The sequence below is a fragment of the Sinocyclocheilus grahami genome, unplaced genomic scaffold (genome assembly GCF_001515645.1).
Source record: "Sinocyclocheilus grahami isolate Dianchi unplaced genomic scaffold, SAMN03320097.WGS_v1.1 scaffold22.1, whole genome shotgun sequence".
Lineage (NCBI taxonomy): Eukaryota > Metazoa > Chordata > Actinopteri > Cypriniformes > Cyprinidae > Sinocyclocheilus > Sinocyclocheilus grahami.
The window spans coordinates 2,057,262-2,082,072 of NW_015505201.1; the positions used below are offsets into that span (position 1 = coordinate 2,057,262).

The 24,811-nt window shown below is 36.4% G+C and overlaps 3 protein-coding genes across 9 annotated transcripts in view; 1 reads left to right on the forward strand and 2 right to left on the reverse strand.

The window, feature by feature from the left end:
- The window catches only part of sephs1 (selenophosphate synthetase 1), a 9,956-nt gene extending 1,836 nt beyond the window's left edge, over positions 1-8,120 (forward strand). For 3 of the 7 annotated variants that reach the window (XM_016243455.1, XM_016243443.1, XM_016243428.1), the window contains exons 2-9: positions 3,315-3,573; positions 3,646-3,749; positions 3,834-3,941; positions 4,903-5,057; positions 5,148-5,238; positions 5,319-5,418; positions 5,503-5,715; positions 6,846-8,120. In XM_016243455.1, the coding sequence (XP_016098941.1) occupies positions 3,381-3,573; positions 3,646-3,749; positions 3,834-3,941; positions 4,903-5,057; positions 5,148-5,238; positions 5,319-5,418; positions 5,503-5,715; positions 6,846-7,060 (1,179 nt within the window). In that variant the 5' untranslated portion in view covers positions 3,315-3,380 and the 3' untranslated portion in view covers positions 7,061-8,120. Of the gene's footprint in view, positions 1-1,217; positions 1,334-1,357; positions 1,481-3,162; positions 3,183-3,314; positions 3,574-3,645; positions 3,750-3,833; positions 3,942-4,902; positions 5,058-5,147; positions 5,239-5,318; positions 5,419-5,502; positions 5,716-6,845 lie in introns of those variants that run through there. The other 4 variants (XM_016243407.1, XM_016243418.1, XM_016243451.1 and 1 more) reach the window with 4 other exon arrangements.
- Positions 8,121-8,472: 352 nt separating this feature from the next.
- On the reverse strand, positions 8,473-15,226 carry LOC107559523 (carnitine O-palmitoyltransferase 1, liver isoform-like). The gene is made up of 18 exons (XM_016243386.1): positions 15,212-15,226; positions 14,997-15,136; positions 14,606-14,777; positions 14,423-14,524; positions 14,036-14,173; positions 13,872-13,949; positions 12,608-12,715; positions 12,413-12,497; positions 12,095-12,290; positions 11,603-11,788; positions 11,124-11,229; positions 10,922-11,038; positions 10,609-10,773; positions 10,377-10,511; positions 9,986-10,138; positions 9,787-9,900; positions 9,585-9,677; positions 8,473-8,915 (listed from the first exon to the last, which is right to left on the reverse strand). The coding sequence occupies exons 2-18, from the start codon at positions 15,068-15,070 to the stop codon at positions 8,832-8,834; spliced, it is 2,106 nt and encodes a 701-aa protein (XP_016098872.1). The 5' UTR covers positions 15,071-15,136; positions 15,212-15,226; the 3' UTR covers positions 8,473-8,831.
- Positions 15,227-17,748: 2,522 nt separating this feature from the next.
- Positions 17,749-24,811, reverse strand: part of chkb (choline kinase beta) — an 8,124-nt gene continuing 1,061 nt past the window's right edge. The window contains exons 2-11 of the mRNA XM_016243395.1: positions 23,974-24,082; positions 23,666-23,779; positions 22,007-22,140; positions 21,453-21,557; positions 20,461-20,519; positions 20,221-20,305; positions 20,011-20,119; positions 19,090-19,184; positions 18,871-18,952; positions 17,749-18,454 (exon numbers count right to left, since the gene is read on the reverse strand). Of these exons, the coding sequence (XP_016098881.1) occupies positions 18,398-18,454; positions 18,871-18,952; positions 19,090-19,184; positions 20,011-20,119; positions 20,221-20,305; positions 20,461-20,519; positions 21,453-21,557; positions 22,007-22,140; positions 23,666-23,779; positions 23,974-24,082 (949 nt within the window). The 3' untranslated portion in view covers positions 17,749-18,397. The remainder of the gene's footprint in view (positions 18,455-18,870; positions 18,953-19,089; positions 19,185-20,010; positions 20,120-20,220; positions 20,306-20,460; positions 20,520-21,452; positions 21,558-22,006; positions 22,141-23,665; positions 23,780-23,973; positions 24,083-24,811) is intronic.

Genomic DNA, 24,811 nt, shown 5'->3' on the forward strand with positions numbered 1-24,811 from the left:
AAGTATTTTGATATATCATTGGAACACAAAATCTTATGGTGACATCTGACGGTGTTGACAAATTTGGCATTTCTTTCACAAAACCAATGCAGTTCATGTAGTAGCCATTTTCTTTGTTTCTGTTGATGCTAGATGCTAATACAACCTGCTTCAGGAGAATACAATCATCTAAATATTTCAAATAATTTCCTCAGAAATTGGAAGATGGTGTTGACATATCATGGCTGTGACAAAGGAAATATTAACATTAGGATTTAAAATATTCTAAAACTAAAACTTAGCAGAGCCTGTCTGACACTGATGTACTCTGCAGAGGTGAACTGTGGCCCCTGATGTTCCCTGATTTTATTACATTTGATTCAATGTCTGACGGTGTTGACAAAAAGTGGGGACGCAACTTTAAAATCTTATGAAACATGCATGTGTCATTAAAAAAACAACCTTGCTTTGATAGGAGATATTATTAAGTGTTGCTTTTGATAAAACAAGCTCTTTTTCATCATTAAAAAACATTTGTATCCATTTGATTGCATATGAATGCTTGAACCCTTCTCTGTGGACACACTGTTTTAGATGTAGTGAGAGGACATTAAGAAACACAGATTTGGTATAATAATGAGAAAATTAAATTGAAGGTGATAATTGTGTTAAATACATTCTATTATTAATCCCTCATGACATTTACAATTGAAAATATTTGTCTTTTTTAAAGCTAATAGCAGTTACACTTGCTGGACCCGTTTTGTCCCACGTCTCAAGAATGACCGGTTTGTCAGATTTTGACTGCTTCTTTGTTGACAGATTTAGAATTTGTATTTATATTGTAAAGGGGCTTAATATTTGTATATTTGCATGAAGAATAAACACAATCAAATGTACAATAAACCATTTATCATCACTAAACTGATCATTTATAGTAACCAAAAATAATACGCTAACAAGGCAAAGAAAAAAGAACGCAAATCGTTATATATATAAAAAAAAAGGTAGTTTAAAGGTGCAAACTAATGTGGACATTTTTTGTTGCCGCACTCCGATCGCCTTTAAAGGGGAGGTGATGACGTCACGCGGGAACGAAGGACCCCACTAGAATTTCGACCTTTTAATTCAAATATCGCCTCAGAACACTTATTAGCTCGCGTTGTTGTTCGGAAGGGACATATCATCGCCTGAGCTGTTAATACAATTTCGTACGCATCACGAATATGGTGCTGTTCGTCAAGAAAAAGGGCATTGTTAGTCAGTGGCAGTCTATTCAGGCACATTTTCCAGGTGCCCTTTCTGCGCGCGGTGCATTGCGGGAGCGTCGCGTCTCTTGTATCGAGCGAAACCGGTAAGCACAAACTGAACAGCACAATTAAAGGGGAAACGGGACACGAATATAACTGTGCCACAGTGCATTACTTGTGAGGAGAGCTATCTTAATTATTCCAGTAGAAGACATAATCAGCGGAATTTGTGTAAAGTGCACCAAGTAATTGTAATTTTCTATTGTTACTCTGTTGTGCACACTGCAATCATGGCGTGGGCGCTTTAAGGGTTAATTTTTTCCACCGCCGACATTTTTATAAACACTTCGTCTGGCTTGCTTCTCATATTCATTTGATTCAGTTTACTCTATAAACGTGTTCTTCTTAACATGTATAAGTTATATTGTATATTAGATGCGATGAAATGTAATCGAGCAGATCGGCGTGTGCAGCGGTCTTTAGTGATTCTCGAGGGAATCGTTCATTTGACACGATTCTTTTTAATGACTCGTTCAAACCTGTTTGCAAGCAACTGTATTTGATGATTTTTTTTTTTTTTTTTTTTTTTTTTTAAATCTTTGCATTCGTAAATGCAACTCTATAAAGACACGCCCTTATTTTTCGCTTAAAACAATATATTGGTAATCCAGCATAACAAAAATGGATGAAAAAGAGAAACAATACAACAAACTAATTAGATTTTTTTTGTCTTTTTTAATTGTGTGCTAATGTTCTAAATGGCGCTAGGGGTATTTTTGCTCTCTTTACTGTATTATACATCTACTATATTTGTTGTGCTCAATCAAAACATTTGCGCGGAGAGTTTTGGGAACTTTTGGATAATGGCTCAAAACGAGTCACTTAAGCGAACTCTTCAAACGAACCGATTCACTAAGAAGAATCTCGTGGACAGAGAGCGCGCGCCACATACATCAGTGTGTAATGCAAACTCCAAGAACCCAAACCCCACTTATTTGCTCCTAGAAATGAATTACATAATCTATTTTTTAAGCAACACATTAATTATCCCAGGAAATAAAGTCTAAATGAAGAGCAGAGTGTGTTATATACGCATGTTTGTGTGTTTAGTTCTATATGCAGTAATGAGCAGGACAGTTGAACAGAGAAACATGTGGCCATGTAAACAAAGCAGGCTGGACTGTGGACAGTGAAAAATACTGTTTTTTGAATTTTTTTTTTTTTTTTTTTTTTTTAAATCTTTGCATTCGTAAATGCAACTCTATAAAGACACGCCCTTATTTTTCGCTTAAAACAATATATTGGTAATCCAGCATAACAAAAATGGATGAAAAAGAGAAACAATACAACAAACTAATTAGATTTTTTTTGTCTTTTTTAATTGTGTGCTAATGTTCTAAATGGCGCTAGGGGTATTTTTGCTCTCTTTACTGTATTATACATCTACTATATTTGTTGTGCTCAATCAAAACATTTGCGCGGAGAGTTTTGGGAACTTTTGGATAATGGCTCAAAACGAGTCACTTAAGCGAACTCTTCAAACGAACCGATTCACTAAGAAGAATCTGTCGTGGACAGAGAGCGCGCGCCACATACATCAATGTGTAATGCAAACTCCAAGAACCCAAACCCCACTTATTTGCTCCTAGAAATGAATTACATAATCTATTTTTTAAGCAACACATTAATTATCCCAGGAAATAAAGTCTAAATGAAGAGCAGAGTGTGTTATATACGCATGTTTGTGTGTTTTGTTCTATATGCAGTAATGAGCAGGACAGTTGAACAGAGAAACATGTGGCCATGTAAACAAAGCAGGCTGGACTGTGGACAGTGAATTCAGCTCAGCAAGAGCTTTGAACAGAGCTGATGTATTTAAAGGGGAGGATCACCTCTGAGCATCAGTGCAAAGACATTTGTACAAAACATGCATTCTTTTGATTCAAGTTTAAGGTGAAACAGTAGAGTATTTATGCTATATTTATTATTATGACTTGTTTCATGTTGTTTGCACGGTCGGTCACACGTAATGTCCTCATTTTGTATCCCTTTACACACTTTAATGTTTGTTTATTTCTTCTTCAGATTGTCATTACCATAGCCTGAAGGTGGTGTGTTGGCCGTTACGTGTGTCAGTGACGTTTTTGAAACATGTCGGTGCGGGAATCTTTTAACCCGGAGAGTTATGAACTCGACAAGAACTTCAGACTAACACGCTTCACAGAGCTCAAGGGAATGGGCTGCAAAGTCCCTCAAGATGTGCTCCAGAAACTTCTAGAGTCCCTGCAGGAAAACCATTATCAGGAAGATGAGCAGTTCCTCGGGGCTGTAATGCCCAGATTAGGTACATAACTATACACACACTCACAACTGGAAATGAACGTTTTTTTTTTAATGAAATGTTTTTTTTAAACAGGCATTGGTATGGACACCTGTGTGATTCCGTTGAGACACGGAGGCTTGTCACTTGTGCAGACCACAGACTATATCTACCCCATAGTGGACGACCCATATATGATGGTAAGTACTCGCTTTAGAATGCCATAATAGATCAAATGCATCATAAATTGAAAATTTCTCTCTATGAATTCTCTTGGTTTCTAGGGGAGAATTGCTTGTGCCAATGTGCTGAGTGATCTGTATGCCATGGGGGTAACGGAGTGCGATAACATGCTGATGCTTCTTGGCATCAGCAACAAACTCACAGAGAAGGTGAGACCGAGGAAAAATCCTTATGTGCTAATGAGATGTAAAACTGGCTTATAAATGTACAAACAAAGGTCACCTAAAAATACAAGCGGTCTTCATTTCACCTGTGAGTAAATGAGAGTTTTTGGGTGAACTAGCCCTTAAACCTTTTAAATTCATACAATAATTAAAGCCCATTTCTAAGACCTCTAAATTATCAACGTGATCAAAACTTTGAAAAACATGTACACAATCTACTATATGCGTTTTTTCCCCCGTCTGAATAATAGTTTATACTTTTTAGCATGTAAAAGGTCTTGTAGTATAATTGTAAAACATCCACCTTCAGGTTGTATATGGTTCATATGTCATTTTGCTGTGAAAATGAACTTTTGAGAAAAATCATGTTAAAATGTGGGTATCAAATATGATTCATCAGGATTTTGAGAAATGTAAAAAATGTTCATCTCTCAATCATCATTGTATTGCACTGCAGGATACCAGATGCTTGTCCTGCTCACAATAAAAACCTAAAGAGCTTTGATTATAAAACTAAGCACTTAAATATAATATAGAGCAGCAACTGACATTTATATAATTTTTTTGTAAGTAGTCTGTAATACTGTTATTGATTTACATTACAAGCTTTACTTTTTGGCCATATCAGTTATTAGCGACTGCACCTAATTGCATGTTTCTGCTCACTTTGGGCCTTTGAATAAAATTGAACTCTTTTTTTTTCCTCAAGCATGATCTCCGTATTCTTACTATATCATACTGTATGAGCCATAAAGCCTGATATATCAAATATGATACTTTAAAAACATTGCATATTTTGTCCAAAGGTTCAATAAGCTGTTCTATTAAAAAATAAATAAAGACAATTTTGTCAGGCTTTACAGGGTTAAAAATGTTAAATTTTTCAGAAAGTAATGACATAGACATCCAAAACAGAAATGGTATTATGTGTGTGTGTGTTTTATAGGAGCGTGATAAGGTCATGCCTCTGGTCATCCAGGGGTTTAAGGATGCATCTGAGGAGGCGGGAACCTCCGTTACAGGAGGCCAGACTGTTATCAATCCTTGGCTAGTCCTGGGAGGCGTGGCCACAACAGTGTGCCAACCTAATGAGTTCATTATGCAAGTCATTTTATGTACTCTAGTCAGTTGTTTCCTCATAAGCAACCAATATGTCTGTCCATTCCTCTAACTTTGTGTGTGTGTTTATAGGCCAGATAATGCAGTACCAGGGGACGTGCTGGTTCTTACCAAACCTCTAGGAACACAAGTGGCAGTCGCAGTGCACCAGTGGCTGGACATTGTGAGTGTTTTAGACATTTGTAGTTTCATATTATAGTTTGGAAAGTGTTTTAACTCTTGCCATCTTTTTTTCGGTCTCAGCCAGAGAAATGGAATAAGATAAAGTTGGTCGTCACTCAGGAGGATGTTGAACTGGCTTATCAGGAGGCCATGCTGAACATGGCTCGACTCAACAGAACAGGTCAGTATGTGATGCACGTGTGTGCGGCTCATAAATGACAGGCTCCAGCAAATGTTTGACCTTTATCTGTGTCTCTCTGTGCAGCGGCCGGGCTGATGCACACATTCAATGCACACGCAGCAACTGACATCACCGGGTTTGGGATCCTGGGTCACGCTCAGAATCTGGCCCGGCAGCAGCGTACAGAGGTGTCCTTCGTCATTCACAACTTGCCGGTTCTCGCCAAGATGGCAGCCGTCAGCAAAGCTTGCGGGAACATGTTTGGCCTTATGCACGGCACCTGCCCAGAGACCTCAGGTATAAGATCCAACCTATGTCGCTCCTTTAAAATTGCTATTTATTTATGTAATGAATTTTATACACATGATGAAAACGGAATAATGACATAATAATAAATAATAACAAATGGAATTCTAGTTTAATAAAAATCTTATGCATTTTATATATGACAAACAAAAATAATAGGCAATTTAAAAAATCTAATCAATTAAAAAAAACAATGTAGAAAAAGGAAAATATTCTATTTCTTTTCACATTTGACATTTTATACATAATAAAACCTGTATAATTAAATAAAATAAACTATCATTTTAATTTCTAATTGAATAAAAAACTTGTGCATTTTATATGTGCAAAAATAACAAATAATAAATCAATTACACAATTAATGTGAAAAAAGGTCAATTCTTTTTAAAAATGTTTATTTATTTTAAATTAATTTTCCACATTTTATACATGATGAAAACTGTATAAGGAAATAAAAATAAATGGAAAAAAATCTAATATTATTTAATTTCTAATTGATTAAAAAAACACGTGCATTTTATATATGAAAAACAAAAATCTAATCAACTAAGAAATAATATTAAAAGAATTATTGTAAAACAAAACTTGTAATTATAATATATACAGTACCATTCAAAAGTTTGGTGTTGGTAGGAAGCATAAAATAAGTCTTTTATGCTTCAAAAGGCTGCATTTATTTAATCAAAAATACACTGTAAATATTGTGAAATATTATTGCAATTTAAAATCATTTTCTATTTGAATATATTTTAAAATGTAATTTATTTCAGTGATGCAATGCTGAATTTTCAGCATCATTACTCCAGTCTTCAGTGTCGATCATTCTAATAAGCTGATTTGCTGCTCAAGAAACATTTCTTATCATAATGTGGAAACTTTTAGGATTCTTTTTTTCTTCATGCTATGGCTTTTTTTTTTTTACTACCTCTAGTTTTATTATGTTTAAGTTAAAATAGGGAAGAATGTTTTCAATGTGTTCTCAAGACATTTGGATCCCACTGTACATGCATTTTATCCCTGTGTTAAGGTGTTCTTAATAAGCCGTTATTACACATTCACTTTATCTTTGCAGAAAACAGCAGTCTGAATCTTAAACACTTTTCTCTTGTAATTTTCTGTAGGGGGTTTGCTGATCTGTCTTCCACGTGAGCAAGCGGCCCGTTTTTGCGCCGAGATCAAATCTCCCAAGTACGGCGAGGGTCACCAGGCGTGGATCATCGGCATCGTAGAGAAAGGCAACCGTACGGCACGCATCATCGACAAACCCCGCATCATCGAAGTCACACCGCAAGTGGCCACACAGAATGTCAACACCACCCCGGGAGCCACGTCTTAAACCTGACCCCGTGACCCCTGAGCGGCCCGAACCGCTAGCGCACTCTAGCCTCACCTGAAATATATCAGCATAATGAGATACAAAACGTCTGCCCACCTTGGCCTTCGGGCAGATTCCTCTACATGGACACGGTTATAAAGCAGAAGAACATTTAACAAAGAAAATTCGATTGCCTTTTTATGTCTATAGTTTTCTGTTACATTAACTGAACATGCACCTGATTTTGAGGCAGCTTCCAAGTAGAACGAATAATTAATAGTATGATTCTTCTCTGATATTGTTGATTACTTCCAGATTTCTTCTGCTCGCACATCACCTGTGGTTTCATGGTGTGTTTTAGCCTTTCCTCTTAGTATGCACAGCCCATGTGGTAGTTCACATCGTAATCTTTGTCTCGAAACAATAGTTAATGAAGCTGCAGTGACGAGGAAGAGTCGGGAAAGGATTACTTTTTTACTTTAGTATTATCCCTCGTATGTCGGATAAAATAACCCTCCCTCACTGTTCAGTGGAAACGTTGGACTGAAGGAATCCAAGGTAATACCTCTCTAATAAATCAAGCCCTCGTATTTTGGGAAATGCACTTCTGCCTTTAGTGGCGGTGCTGATGTTTCTCAAAGAATGTGCTAAACATTGGAGATGCAGTTTATATTGTATGATATTCACGGTTTCACATGAACATCATTAGGTCTGTTCTGTGGTAGAGCTGTTTTTATATTCTGTACAAAGGTCATACTTTCTCGTATTTGCTAATCATTATATATATATGCCTTGAAACCCCTCCAATAAATCTCAGTTCTTTTTTTTTTTTTAATTCTTGAAAAAATTTGTATATTATTGTGTGTGAGGGATGTTAAGATCCAGATTTTTTTGTGTAGAGTTTTTCAGTTTAATTAAGTGCACAGTAAATTCAACATTTTAGAAGTAAATATGCACAAATGGAATATTTACAGTCATTTGCCAAAGACTACATGCTAATATATTTACAATTAAATACAGTATGTTTACACTTTCTTTTCCCCTTTTGCTCTAAAATATCTAGTGCACTGATCCATAAGCATTTTTTTTGCTATAAAAACGTTGGACTGAAGGAATCCAAGGTAATACCTCTCTAATAAATCAAGCCCTCGTATTTTGGGAAATGCACTTCTGCCTTTAGTGGCGGTGCTGATGTTTCTCAAAGAATGTGCTAAACATTGGAGATGCAGTTTATATTGTATGATATTCACGGTTTCACATGAACATCATTAGGTCTGTTCTGTGGTAGAGCTGTTTTTATATTCTGTACAAAGGTCATACTTTCTCGTATTTGCTAATCATTATATATATATGCCTTGAAACCCCTCCAATAAATCTCAGTTCTTTTTTTTTTTTTTATTCTTGAAAAAATTTTTATATTATTGTGTGTGAGGGATGTTAAGATCCAGATTTTTTTGTGTAGAGTTTTTCAGTTTAATTAAGTGCACAGTAAATTCAACATTTTAGAAGTAAATATGCACAAATGGAATATTTACAGTCATTTGCCAAAGACTACATGCTAATATATTTACAATTAAATACAGTATGTTTACACCTTCTTTTGCTCTAAAATATCTAGTGCACTGATCCATAAGCATTTTTTTTGCTATAAATAACTACAATATATTTACAAGTTTATTTAATACTACTAACATAACCTACTGGTTGCTATTTGTGGTGTTTAGTGATTATCTTTAAACTGGTGCTTTCAGTTTGGGTCGGTTTTGAAGTTGCATCTTCCTGTTTTTCGGAGTCACATCTTCTTTTCTTTTGGGTTGAATAGAGCTCTTATGTCCAGCATGGCCTGTCTGATGTTCTGCCCAAAACGGAACGAGTCCTGAGGACAGAAAGGAAAAATACAGTCTAAGATAAGGAACAGATTCAGAAGTGTAATATACTAAATCATCATTCATAATAACGGTTTTAAAGGATTAACATTCAATCCAGAAATTTCTTTTAACCAATCCCCCCACCTTTGTTTTTTTTTTTTTGTGGTTGAGGTTGAATAAATGATGACTGAATTTTCTTTTTCGTGTAAACATTTGCATAAACTCGATAGTCATTTTTTTGTCCAGTTTGGTCAACACCTGAATGTTCGGTTATTACCAAGAATTTTTCATTTTAAAGCCAATGAGGTCCCCCCCCCCATAAAATCAAAATCCTCAAATGACCAAATAAGTAAGCTCAAATGATGAATGTATGTTTGATATTTCGCTTCCATTATCAATCCAGTATAACTGTAATAATTAAAAAAAAAAAAGAGCATTTTTTTATCCATTTGATAAACGATAAAAACATGGACAGCCAATTAAAATCGTACTATTTTAAAGCGTTGCTTACATAAACATAAATTTATCATCCGTTGGTGTGGACGCTAATATAGTTATTGTTCTTGGTGTGAAAATAACAAGGCTCTATATCTGGATAGTGTATAGCCTTAATTTTATTAGTCAGGATCATGTATTCACAAAGTGGCACTTAAGAAAAATGTTTGAAATTCGCCTACCGTTTCAGTGCTGGAGAACTTGCTGGAAATGTGGAATGTAATGAGATTCTCGCCGACAATGATATAAGAAACACCATAACCGTCATCAGCAACCTGTACATAAAGAGTTTTGAATCAACAATGTTCAAATATCAGGTTTATTATTTACTAAACTTGTTGCAATGACACATTGTGTACTGTAGGGGGAGTGAGTGAGACTCACAGGCCCAAAGCCGCCTCCTGCTCCCACATATTTGGGAAACTTCTGAGTGTCGATGAGATTGAGCTGCTGTTGAGGGGTCTGACTGGTGGAGAGGCGCCAGGGCTCTGACAAAACCTATCAAAACAAGGTGTCTTTGAGACTTAAGCAAAATTAAACCGGTATGTCACGTTTTATACTCAAGAAACAGACTTGTACACACCTGTTTGAGGAAGGGTGAGTCAATGCCCATTACTTTGGACACAATGTAGAGGCAGAAGAGATGGCGGTCGATCCCAGCTCCAGTCATGGCCAGACGGTACATGTTCTGATGTTTATCTGCAGCTTTCTTGAAGAGCGCTAACCTTTGCTCATTCTGGTAAACAAGCAAAAGTCAGACAAGTTCATATAATTTTCAAAAAAGTTTCAAATGAATACTGTTGCTTAAGTGCTGATGTTCCACTGGATATTTAAACAGTGGTCTTGAAAAATACTGAAATCTTTTATTGTCGATGCAGCATTATGCTAATTGCAAAAACAAAAGTTTTCAGTTACCAACTTTTAAAATAGTCCTGCTATGACTCCTGGGTTGGGTGTGTATATATTGCTCTCACCGTGGTACTTTCATCCTCCATTGCTTTTACAAAAGCCGTGGACTCACAGGTGCATGAGCGCACGGTTTCCGTCCGGCCCTCGCGGAACATGCGCGTCATGGATGATTCGTAAGTCAGACAGAATTCACCCTTGTCCTGCTCCAACAAACATCCTTCATTAAACGGTTTGTTCACAATATACAGACATTTTTGCAGAGGGATTATATGTACTGTAAATATGTGTGGCTTGTACCCTGTAATGAGCTAGTTGCAGTGCCAGCTGGATAAAAGCATCAGGACTTGTTCTGCATTTCTTTATCAGGCCCTTCCCAAACTCATTAAACAAGCAGTCGTGGAAATCCACATCGTCAGCAATTCCCTTTGCAATCATGTAAGAACCTTCAATAATCTCCTGGCACTGAGAAACATAAGGAAATTTAATCAGTTATCAATGTAGAAATGATCTTGCAGTTGTCAGAATGTACATAAAACACCCAATTAGAATTAGTTCTATTTTTTTCGTGTAAACCTATGTCAAACACTAAGATGTAAGGGTTCGTTCATACTGCTTTTGAGATGTCCCACTGTAGTCTGGTAGGGGGTGCCAGGCTTTTGTTGATATCTCCTTTGCAATGTCCCTCCGCCGTATATCCAAGGTGGAAACAGTCTGTGGCTAAAACATACTTAACAGAAAGTTAAAATGTTTGTTAATTCTTACAGCATTAATTACATTATGAATATTTACAGTTATTATTATTCATTGTTTACCTCCCACATATGTCCTATGATAGGGGAGTCAGCCCATGAATGCTCAGTGTTGATGCCAGTTTTACCATTCTTGTAGACAATCAAAGTGAAGGATTTATCAAACCACCTGACAGGCGAGAGTATTGTGTTTCAGTGTGTAGATGTGCAACTGGTCATGGCCACCAAAAATAATAATCTGTTAATGAGACTTAAAAGTGCTACTTGCTGCATTGTTATCATTAACTGAGAACAAAACAATTGATAAACATTTTCATTAACTGAAATAAAGCTGAAATAAAATATAAATATTAGATGAAATACTAGTGCCTAAAGAGCTAAAATGACTAAATCTGAAAGGGAAAATAAACTAAAACTAAATATAAATATTAAAAATAACAAAAACTAATAAAAATAACAAAAGCACATAATTACTAGGACATTAAAATAAAAAATGTTATAAATAAAAAAATTATAAATAATACTGAAATACTGATTCTTACCTGTCATAACACTTTCCATGTAGTAGAGATTTGGCGTAGAGGTCTAGGGACCGTATGTTCTCTGGATCGTATCCATGTGCTTCATCATCCAGAGTCATAAAAAATGCAGCCGTTTCAATGGCCTCCAGAGACGCCCGGTTGACCCCCTCATTGAAGTACTTTAGACGGGCCCTGGCCCAGGGAACCCTGGATGTGAAGATTTCATTCAGCATTTATTCACACTCATTTTCTTCCAAACATGCATTTCTTTATTTTGTGGAACACAAAGCAAGATTTTGAAGAATTTTCCATTGACTTCCATTGTATTTTTTTGTCCATGTATTGGAAGTCAATGGCAACTAAAATGGTTTGGTTTCCAACATTCTTCAAAATATCTTCTTATGGGTTCCACAGAAGAAAGTCATACTGTTCAAACTGTTTGAACACCCTCTTGAAGCCTCCTGGACCCCATTCTAGTACACAGTTGCAGGACTATTGTGAGCTCATCTTCACCTGTTCCCGGCAGTCAGTGAGGGGAGCTTGATCTCTCCAGGTTGAGATTCAGACTTGTCATCCAGGATACCTTGAAACTGCAACTCAAGCTCTGAGGGCCAAAGGTGGCGACCACCATAGTACAGCCACACCTTAAAGAAACGGCCTCGATGGTATACAACCAAGTGCTTCCTGTCCTTCAGATGCTGCACGAAATCTGAGCATGAACAATTCAGTGTGAGAAACCATCATGTCATGGTTTGAAATAAAAAGCCATGAAACTGTAAGCCTATCGTCAAGTAGTATATAAAGCTGAAAATATATGAAAAATGTCATTACCAGTCTCAATGCCAGGAATACGGGTGGTGTTGAACATCCTCTCGTACTGAAAAGAGCACATGGGGACAATCCCAAGAGCTCTCAGCTGACAAAGAGAGAACAGAGGGCATGATAGGACATTTTTCTATATTTATATTTTTCATGGTAATTCAATGTTGTGGATGGAAAAACGCTTTTGTGTTTCTGTGTCAGTACCGGGGTAAGTTCTCCTCGCTCCAGCTTACGCCGATACTGCAGCATGGCATGGACTATGTTTGCTGCTCGTGAAGCCTGTCTGTGTGTAGGGATCACATAGAGCAAATCCTGGCAGATGGAAAAAGAGAAATGGATACAGACAGTTTTAATAAAGAAGAATATTAAAAAACAATAGCTATTAAAAAAGATTAAACATCTTAAATGTTTATGAGGGTCAACTGCTTTTACTATAGTCAGTCAGCTGGTGGCGCCATTGGATCTGTTTTAAGTTTAGTTCTGTCATGACAATTCTTGGAGGGATTGGCATGGAAATGTACATGACATTGTTAATGTATTTGGTATTGGCGGAATAGATCTGTTACGCTGCAGCTGCGGCAGATCAAGTACCGAGACTTGCTACTGCCAATACATCCACAACATGCTGCTGTGAGCATGTAAGAAATATTGCTGCTGCAAATTTAACATACATGAAATAACCCCCATATAGCATACATGAATCACCTCGTAGCAGATATATACAGGTGGAGCTGGGGAAGGTGGAGGGTTTCTGAAGCAAGCTGCAACAGCTACGGCAAGCACTAGTCATATATTTGAATGTTGAGCAGCGAGCTCATTGGCTGCCGATACAGGAGAGAACCAATCAGCTGTGCCATGTGATAATGATGTCATTAGGTCAGATTGAGTTAGACCTATCGGACTACGCCATCTAGAGTTTCATGCCAGAACTCTGTATTTCCTATGAATTTCGCTATGAAATAATTTCGAGTTGATTGATTATTTTTTATACTTGAAATTTAAGTTTAAGTACCTGTTAGAGTCACTATGTATTGTTTTGTCACCTGTCAGGTTTTTAACTTTCAAAATGAATTCGGAGAACAAAAGTGGACTTCGGTGGCTTTTATTCCATTTTATGCTAGTATACTACTTAAAATTGACAATTAACTTTAATCAGACTTATAACTATTCAAAATATACAGTTTTTTTACCTATAATACAAATTTGAATCCATAAATGTCAATCTATCCCTAAACCCCCCTGTGTCTGTGCTTCGTGGCCTTGGTTTAAATAAAAAATTTCTGACTATTTAAAAATAAAAATATTTTTTGATATATCCTCCACAACTTGTATAGGAAGTATATCAACACATGAATGAAAACTGCATTCATTTCATGGTCATATCAAGGTCTGATAGGTTAAAGACTAATTGCCTAACAGGATTATTGTTACACTCTAATAGATATGCTACATGAAGATGTCTGCTCACCATTGTGTAGAAGTTGCTGTTGACCATGATGGGGTCCCGTCCTCTCAGGTAGATGTACTCCTCCCACCAATCACTCACCTGTTAACACACACTAGCAATTATAAAAGGGTTTCCAAGGGTTTATAGTCCACTCATGTAGAAGATCTCTGGCTTTGTTTACTTACATAATTTGTGGCCCACCAGGATTTGAGTTTGAGGTGTTTTTGGAGTTTGGGTGCAGGATCCTTTTTGAAGTCATTAGCAACAATCTCCATCTGTTTATATTGCTCATCATCCAGAAGAGGTCGAACTGATTCAAGATACTAAAACAATAAAGAAAAGAAATAATATAAAGGAAAACAGCCGATAGAGTGCAGTGTAATACTCCCAAAATTAAAGGGAAAACAAATTGATGGTGATTGCTTTTAATTTCTAGTGCTTTTAATCCCACAATGCAGTATAAATAAATAAATAATAAAATTAACATGAATTTTTATCTTTAGATTAATAGGTATAATGTAACCAGCACTCTTGATAGCATTATATATTCATGACAGCTGATGATATTTTACCCTGTTGATTGTGTCATCAATGCTCGGTACTGGCAGATGGGGCAGAGATGCCTGGAAGCTGTAGAGCAACGGTCGCCGACCGGACAACAGCTTTACAAGACTCTAAAACAGACAGAATAAATCATAAAACTAACCACTTTTTAAACTGCACTATACATATGTTTTATTTCATGGGAGACGCACCAGCCAGACTTTAGTAGAGAAACTCATTTTGCCATGTGACTCAAAGATCCAGCCGTGATAGGACAGGAGAGCTTTCAGGATGTACCGCAGCAGAAAGATGAATGATAACCACAGGCCTGTGGCAAACAGGATGGCACTCAACACCGTCTGAGTCTGAACGGTCATAAACTCACTACATGGGGAAAAAAATATTTAAAAGTTTTATATATTAAAATACTAATTATTACAAAAATAGATTCTACACAAGGCCATCTATGCATGTTGTTATTTAGGACTATTTGTTTCAAAGCTGCTTTAATCATGCATGACACTGGCTTAGATTTATGTATCTGTGTGTATATGTAACATCATATCCATACATAAAGTTTCCATGAATGCGTTCGTAAGTTACCTCACAGGTAGAGATGTCTTGATCCTGTCAATCATGCCCATAGAGGGGTCGATCCTGGCATACATGGTGCTCATTATTGCAATAACTACAATTAACCAGCTGGAGGGACTGGCGGGGTACACACCTGTGAGAACGCCATTCTGTTCAAAATAAAATTAAATATTATTTTCATTAGAGAAATAGATAGATAGATATAGATAGGTAGATAGATTCACCTTGAAGCGGATGGCAGTGTTATGCAAATCTTCCCACATCGTGACGTAGACATGTGGGGGCGTGTTAGAACGAGCCGTTTTAGGTAGGTGTGGCTGACTCTTAACTTTTATAAAGAATATCTCTTTGGATTTGAGACTTTAGTCTTTGCAACTTTACAGATCTTCTTTATGCACCAAGAGCTTGTAACACTCCAAAGCGAAAGGAAAAATTGAAATCGCATCATATGACCCCCTTTAAAGTGATTGTTCACCCAAAAATGAAAATTCAGTTATTAATTACTCACCCTCGTTCCAAATCCGTAAGACTCTCGTTCATCTTCGGAACATAAATTAAGATATTTTTGATGAATTCCAAGAGCTCTCTGACCCTCCCATAGACAGCAAGGATCCTAACACAATCAAGGTCCAGAAACATAGCAAGGACATCGTTAAAATAATTCACGTGACATCAGTGGTTCAACCGTAGTTTTACGAAGCTAAGAGAATACTTTTTGTGCACAAAGAAAACAAAAATAATGACTTTATTCAACAATTTGTCTAAACGTATCTGTGTACATACATTGCATACGTTGTTTACTTATGTGATACTCTCCGAAATGCCACCAGGGTGACGCGGAGGAGACAAATTGTTGAATAAAGTCATTGTTTTTGTCACATGGATTATTTTAACAATGTCCTAACTAAGTTTCTGGACCTTGATCTTGTTAGGATCATTGCTGTCTATGGGAGGGTCAGAGAGCTCTCGGAATTCATCAAAAATATCTTAATTTGTTTTCTAAAGATGAACGAAGGTCTTACGGGTTTGGAACAAAATGAGGGTAATTAATGACAGAATTTTCACTTTTGGGTGAACTATCCCTTTAAATGACAATATTTTCCAGGTTATACTATTATAGGTCATCTGGTTGGAACATGAAGAACTGGTTTGTTACTGGTCAAAGGTCTACTAGACCCAACCAGCTTGGCCAAGATGGTCTTGCGACGCAGTTAGGCACCCACCTGCTTGTAATTCAGCTGGGCACCTATTTAAACCAACTTGGACCAGCTAATGACCAGCTTGAAACCTTAAGAGTAGGTGAGTGTACAACAACAACTATAACCAGCCATAGATTAGCCATGTTCCCATTTAGGTAGAATACTCTTAATACTTGTACGACTTAAGGTTTTGTATGCTTCTTCCACTGCAATTTGAATGCCTGACTCACAATCCCAGCCAAGGCCATGTCATTCCATGGTGGATGGAGGATAAATCCAGCCTTTTTTTTTTTTTTGGTAGCTCATGCATGGTTGTTTTCAAGGCTCAACATGGTGCCTGTGTGCCAGAGCAATCGCAGTAGAGCTATTTTAGGGAATCGCTGAAGCAGGAAACAAAATATGGTGGGCCCTTCTGTTCAGTCTACTGAATTACACAACACCTGAACCATGTTGGGAACTGATGATGCTCGATTAATATACTTTATATGGATCCGTTTAAAACATTCTTAATTTTTGAACTGGTACAGTAGTAGTGTTTTGAATAGTGCATTATCTTACACAAAATATATTGTTAAAATATGATATGACAGAAATGATCAAACTCAAAACAATGTCTACATCTCTGTAGGTCACCGTTGCTTGGAATGGAATTCGAAACCTTTATGCTAACAACTCAGATCTTTAACCTTCAAGTTACTCCTAAATATTCAAATACAACATTCACACCAATGTCAGCATGATTTTTTTTTTAATGAGCAAAATTAATGGATACCTGTATGGCAAAGGAACAAAAGGAAACATACCAGAGACAAGTCTACAGTATAACTTGAATTAGCCAAAGCAATTATAGAAGTTAACATTGGTTCTAACAGTGCAATTGCTTCTCAACTCAATATTAAGAATCACAGATTCAATATCAACAATGATATTGGGAGCATGTTAAAGTAGCTTAGCTTAAAATGTTCATGGTCCCTCAATATTTCTTTTGTCCCTGAACTTGCTACAACATACGGGAAAGAAAGCATTGTGAAAATGATACAGATACATTTGTTTATAGACGGGGACAAATACAAGAGCATCAATTTGACCATTCAGATTCTCCCAATATGATTCTAACAATGTACCATGATTCTTAAGATGATGATCCCACTAATTCACAGTATAATGCTACTATCCTTCATTTGTTTTATCAGCAGCTACTTAAAAGAACTTTGTGTTTAGAAAGGGGACAAAGGCATTTGTCAGTTTAGTAATTAAACTTCTGTTCTTGAGGTGGTATTTCCTTTATGTGCAGTTCAGACTATATTTAAACCTATGTACAAATGTATACAAGATGGCTGTAGACAATAGTTATTGGTACATATCAATATGGCTGAGCAAAGACTGGTCAAATCCCAAGTAAAACACAGAAAACATAGCTCAAGACATTATTTCCTATTATTAATACTTTTTCCAATTGAAAGTTAAATGGCATCAAAATCAGAAAGAAAAAGTAGTTTATGTGCCATTCTGAAACAAATTAATTGACTCCTGAGTTTAAAAAAGACGTGCAATGTATTTCACAGTATGTAAATATAGGAAGGATGCAATAATTTTGCACTGTTTTAAAACATTGGGGAGGAAAATTAAACAAGCTACAACGCTGCTTTTGTTTTCAGATGAAAGTACAAACAAATATAGAATTTGAAACTAGGACACAAAAATGAAGAGATATCACTGGACCCTGTGGTTTACACAGTAATTATGATGGACGGATTGATTCTTGATAGAATTAATAGATAATGTTGACCACACACAAGTTTCAATATTCCAAAAAAATGCAGTTACATTATTATAAATAAACTGACAAAATGAATTTTACAGTTCGCCTTGTACAATGAAGAGGTACGAACAGTACGTGAATTGTATCAAGGTTTCAGTCACAAAATTCTATCCCCCCCATTTGCAGATAATTTGTAACTTTTTACCTTCTAATTTTTTGGAAGGGATAAGAACAACTATAATAAAGCCCTACAAAATGTGACTTTAAGGCAGGCTATCTTTGGACTATTCATTATTTAAAATTAATGTTCCCCAGGATGAACCGTTCGTTAGCAGTCTTAATTGTTTTGTACTGTGCCCTTTCTTGAAGTTTTTTTTTTTTTAAAAATCAATACCTAAACAACAGGTGATGCAAAATGATATTCTGAAGCATATGCTGTATGTCGCAATTTAGGAAAAGAGCTTCTTCTGTTTGAAGTATGTGTCAAACCTGTGCTGTGCATAGTCCTGGGGAAAAACAAAAGAGATAGAGACAGAAATGAGGTGACATAGCTTATGTTTCACATGTCTTCAGATCAGTGATGAACAGAGGGGAGTTGTTCTGTACACATACTTCTGTTTACTGTACACATGACTATGATGCTGTTTGAGCTCTCAGAATTGAGTATTACTCATTCGTTTAAGGCTAATTCACAAATAACATGGACATGTACTACATACTTTATATGAATGTATAAATGAATATTTAGATTTTAGGTGCTGTATTTGGCCACCACTGACATGTAGTTACTCAACAGTTAATGATAAAGTAATTAATAAGTAACGATTTTAATACAATGACAGTCCTACAAATCATCATGGAATGATTAGAAAAAATGTTTGTAAGGGTTATAATTAGTTTGTGTGTTTTTTGTTTTTTTTACCATATATCCAAACTCGATTTTAGAGATCTTGGCTTGAATAATAGACCACAAACCCCAGAGGAAATGAGACGCAAGGGCAAACCTGTTTGTGTGCATGTGATTTTTGAGACAAACAGATAACAAGGTTACTAGGTAAAGGTGAAAATACATCAAATGGTACACAGTGACGCTTTTCCCATTTTATGTCAATAAAAGTCTGATAGTAAATACGATTCATACCGGTTTGCCTCAATGATCATGTCCTCTTCTATCCTGGCTTGGTCAACAGGTGCAATGCCCCCCTTTTCTGACAGATAGTGTCTGATAAAACGTAACTGAAAAACAAACCGCAAACAGGTTCCAAATAATATCTATAAGAATATCTATTTTGTTTTGATATTTAAAAGGGACTGATATTGTCCCCAGCCCCATGACACAATTTCGAATGCTTTTAAATATTAACATTGTATGCTGCTGTGCTGACCTCTACAAGTTATAGTGTCAACCTTTGACACACTTTTTATGTCACCTCAGTTCCAAAACTTTCCACTAGATGACAGCCTCACCAAACTACATGTACATTATGTCCAACACAAATGATCTTTCAACTATGACAAATCATTAGTCATCAATTTGTAAGAGAAATACCAAGCACAAATTGATGTCAAATATAATTTATGATGCTGTATTGCATCTACATAAGAACAAAAATAGCATTCGAAAAATAATAATGATACTATTAATCTGGCATATTATGATTCTAAGGTTTCAGGTTTTTATTCACATTTTTGTATCACCATCGTTTATTCCTTAATATATTTGATAACATTAAACTCAAATTTTAAAGATGGATTTAGTGAACATAGTAGTGAATTTGAAATAATTTCACTTCAACGTGAAAGATTTTGTGTTTGAATAGGGTTTTCTTGAGAATACTGCTTTAATTCATAATCATTTTATAATGTCCTCAATTTTACTTTCTGTCCTGTGATGTTTTATTTGTAAAGTTATTTGGATTTGTACAACACAATATCCAAATAAACTGAAATGTTATTTTTCAGTTGACCATTTATAAATTGTTCTTTTTTAAGTTTTTTTTTTTATTTGATCTGGTCTCATCTTGAGTAATATTAATGATAGGCTGTAGTGTGTGGGACTCACCTGCTGTTGTCTGTTGGGGTAATTCTCCACCTTTGCCTTGTAGAAGGGCCACTGATCATATGTGTAGTCATATATCCATTCACAGAAATGATTCCCAAAATCAAAGCCTCTGCACTCAGAGCAGACCAAAAGAATAGTTCTTCAGAGCTGCATTTATTATAAACTATACAATGACAAGCACAGGCAGTATGTTATATAGGGTAGTTTTACCTGTAGTTATAGCTGCTGTATTCAAAATCAATAAGCATTAGTTTGTCAGATGAATTCTCTCGGCCATCTAACATGAGGATATTGCCTGAAGAACAAAGTATGATTTTATAGATGAAAGGGCAGATGTGTTTCATAATGGTACAACACAGCAGTGACTGACAGACCCGTATCAGATCACCAGATTAGGCAGCTGGCAGGACTCTGGTATGCGTGTACGGATGTGAATGTGATATCTCTTACCTTCCTGTACGTCATTATGGCAGAACACAACTGGAGAGGGAGTAGCTGCCAGCAGTGACCTGACAGACAGAGACGGCACATGATTAAGTGCTACTTTATCATATTGCTCTTATAATCCGGATTTTAAAATGATCATTTTTATTGTTTAAAAGCCCAATGAACAAAAAGTGCAGAACACACACAGAGCGGTAGACAAGCATTTCATTTAGAGAAAAGTTACACAACCACATGTGTGTGTGTGTGTGTGTGTGTGTGATTGACCAAGCAAGCTGAGTATGCACAGAATGCAGCTTCCTGTAAGTGCGCCTAATCAGTGATGCCTGGAACTGGGCTAAGGGTGTTAGTATACAAACACACTTAACACTACTGTTCAACAGTTTTGGGGTCAGTAAGATTTTTTTTCTTTTGAAAGTAGCCTAATTAATACTCGTATTCAGCAAAAATGCATTAAATTGAACAAAAGTTACAGTAAAGACATTTATAATGTTACAAAAGTAATGCTATTCTTTGGAACTTTCTGTTCATCAAAGAATCCTTGTCTTAAGCAAGACAACCATTATTAACATTGATAACGATAAATGTTACTTATTATGAGCACCAAATCAGCATATTAGAATGATAAGATGACAAAGAAATATGTGACACTAAAGACTAGATAATGGCTGCTGAAAATGCAGCTTTGCATCACAGGAATAAATTACATTTTACAATATATTCAAATAGAAAACAGTAATTTTAAATTGTATTTTCACAATATTACTGTTTTACTGTATTTTTGATCAAATATGTGTAGCCTTGCTTAACATAAGACACTAAAATAAACATAAGAAAAAATAACAACAACAACAAAATCTTACCAACACCAAACTTTGGAACAGTAGTGTGTACTTACACTTATACCTTGACCATTTGTTATCTGGAAGCTCAAGTATCACAACAACGCTTTCCATTCATCCTTTCAGCTCTTTTAATTTACGTGTCATCTTTCTCACCTCAGATTCTCCAGTTCTGCAGGAAGATCATACTTCATTAGCTTGGTAAATTTCTTGATGTGAGCTTCACGCACAAATTGTATTATTTTAACTTGTTCCATATACCTGTTCAGAAGAATAAACAGTCATTTTAACACTTATGCCAATAGAAATATACACAGCACACATGTTAAACCACCATCTGCATAATTTAAATATAATTACAAAAAACATATTAAGGTCCATGTCATACACTAGCTCAATTCCATTATCCGAGGCACATTCTGTTATTCTTGAGGTAAACAGAGTAATTAAAGCTTGTGATTTCTGTACAGTTGCAACAAAATACAGTATGTCTGTTTAAAACAGCTATTCCCAAACAGCCAAACTCATTGGTTCAGCCAGTGCTGCTACAACTTAATATAAGCTAATGTTTTGACAGTTACACAGTTTTCAGGTATGAATACTAATCTGCATATTCTGGGATAGAATCATGTATTTAAAAAAAAATACACAGGTAGTGATTGTTTCTATAACCGTTGGACTGCAGTCAGAAGACAGTGTGAGACTTTTACCGGTCAATGGTTCCAAACAGCCATTTGGGTTCCTTGTTGAATGGCATCTGCATCCCATGGAATCGTGCCATTTTACTGGCTATTTCAGCTGAGATCTCTGGGAACCCCAACTGCTCTGTACGCAAGCGATTACTCTGTGGAAGAGAAAAAAAGATCTGATAATCTCTCTTAGATTATGCATACAGAAATAAGTGGAATGATAAATATTTTATCTACGTTTAAGGCATGCAAATGGCTCTGAAGCTTGACTGCATAATTCAAGTATAGCTGTGTTTAAAGGGGTCATATGATGCAATTTAATTTTTTTCTTTCTCTTTGGAGTGTTACAAGCTCTTGGTGCATAAAGAAGATCTGTAAATTTGCAAAGACTAAAGTCTCAAATCCAAAGAGATATTCTTTATAAAAGTTAAGAGTTAGCCACACCTACCTAAAACGGCTCGTTCTAACACGCCCCCACATGTCTACGTCACGATGTGGGAAGATTTGCATAACGCCGCGCAAATGTTCACGCACAGAAAGAAGGCGTAACTTTTATTCTTGCTGTAGTATTGTTGCCGCTGCCGTCATGTCCTGAAGAGGCTGTGTGCTTCGTTGTGAAAGCGAAACTACTTTGTTTGGTCTTCCAAAAGAGGACGATATCCGCTTCGTCATGCCGAGAGCTGATCTGTGCTGGTCGCTGAGGAAATACATCAACTTAGTGCTGTGGATCGCCAGATCGGCTTTCACCGTTTTCACCGCTCCTTCGTCGGATCCGCCGGGACCGCCGTTCTCGATCCCGCCACCTCAGCTCACTCTTGCCCGGCCTCAGCTCACGCTAAGCCGGGGCTTTCACTCACGCTAGGCCGCTGTGTTTTTCGTTGTGAAAGCGAAACTACTTTGTTTGGTCTTCCAAAAGAGGACGATATCTGCTTCGTCATGCATAGAGCTGATCTGTGCTGGTCGCTGAGGGAATATATCAACTTAGTGCTGTGGATCGCCGGCACATTTTATGGAGGACTGTTTACTGATCCTGGGAGAGTAACGTTAGACTAAAATGCCGGCAGTTCTGACTCACGTAAGTACGTTTTCATTTAAAGGATTTGCCACTGATGATTCAAACGCAAGTTTTGGGCAGTGTAGAGTAGCACTTGTTGTTTGTCATTTCTCTGATCACAAATGCAGACAGGGTTTTATGTTTACGCGGAGCGATGCAATGCAATGCAACGCGTAAAAAGACAGTATAAGTCATTATAATCAGTAATTATGTCCCCACTGGATGCAACAAATGCCTCATTTGTAATGGGTTTTAATGTTTTTGAATCATCGCTCCGGCCGGGACACGGCATCGACAGTATGGTGAGGGGCTTAACATTTCCGTCTCACGCTTGAAGTATTCAGCCAATCACAACGCACTGGATAGCTGGCCAATCACAGCACACCTCGCTTTTCAGACTGATGAGCTTTGTAAAAATCGACGCGTTTCAAAAAGGTGGGGAAAAGAGGAGAAACAATAATGTACGGTATGTGGAAAATAATGTGTTTTTTTACTTTAAACCGCATAAACATTTCATTACACCAAATACACAAAATAATGTTCTTTTTAGCAGCATCATATGACCCCTTTAAAGGTTTATTTTTAAAACAAGCATATAGAATCTGGGATTTTGGATTAAGACTCACAGGCAAGTACTGCTCTAGACGACCTTCTGGGAAAATGCCATAGAGATGTGGGCCCAACTCTCTCTCTGCTAAAATGGCAAACATCACACTTTCCAAAACAAGAGAATCCACTCCCTGTGTGTGAACACAGAGAGACAGATGTATAGGAGCAAACATGCATAGCATGATTACATAGTTATATGACATCAGGGAATCGACAGCACTGGGCAATAAACATATTGCCCAAGATATAGACTCTTATCAGCTTATCAGCTTTTGCAACAGCATATTTGGTCTACTTAATATATAATATGGTCAGGGTGGCACACCTGTAGAATGGCCCCGTAGATCCGGAGCAGAACTCGTCGAGGTTCGACCCCGGTGGGCTGAACATCGTCGGGTAAACTGCACATGTACAGCAGGTTACTGAGTCCTCCACTGTGGGAACAAAAAAAGCAGTATTGTTCTTTATTTCTATGTATATGTAATATGTGTGTGTGTGGGTGTAGTAATATATATATACACACACATACACTGCCGTTGAAAAGTTTTTGATCAGTATTCAGTAAGGTTTTTAATGGAGTCTTTAATGCTCATCAAGGCTGTATTTATTTGATCAAAAATACAGAAAAAACAGTAATGTTGTGAAGTATTATTGCAATTTCTAATATTGCTTTCGTATTTTAATATACATTAAAATATTATTTATTTCTGTGACGCACCGCTGAATTTTCATCAGCCATTTTGCCACTCTTCAGTGTCACATGATCCTTCAGAAATCATTCTAATATGCTGATTTATTATCAGTGTTGAAACTGTTGTGCTGCTTAATATTTTTTTTTTTTGGAACCTGTGATACTTTTTTTTTTTCATTCTTTGATGAATAAAACGTTAAAAAAACAGCATCTTCAAAATCTTTTCTAACAATATAAGTCTTTACTATCACTTTTTTAAAAATCCATTTAGCACATCTTTGCTGAATAAAAGTATTAATTTCTTTAAAAAAAAAAATTTTTTTTTAAATCACTGACCCCAAACCTTTTAATAGTAGTGTATATTGTAGCACAACATTTCTATTCTATTCTAGTTTTTTTTTTGCTATTATACTAAAAACTATTTCTATTTTTTTTTCCAACATTGATTTTAAATCAGCATATTAAAATGATT

Coding starts and splice junctions, on each gene's coding strand:
- LOC107559523 (XM_016243386.1), bottom strand. CDS start 15,070: ATGAGCACCATGTATGCCAGGATCGACCCCTCTATGGGCATGATTGAC. Junction 14,174..14,422: donor TTGATGACACAATCAACAGG/GTAAAATATCAT, acceptor TTATTGTTTTAG/TATCTTGAATCAGTTCGACC. Junction 9,901..9,985: donor ACTCACCCTTCCTCAAACAG/GTGTGTACAAGT, acceptor TTGTTTTGATAG/GTTTTGTCAGAGCCCTGGCG.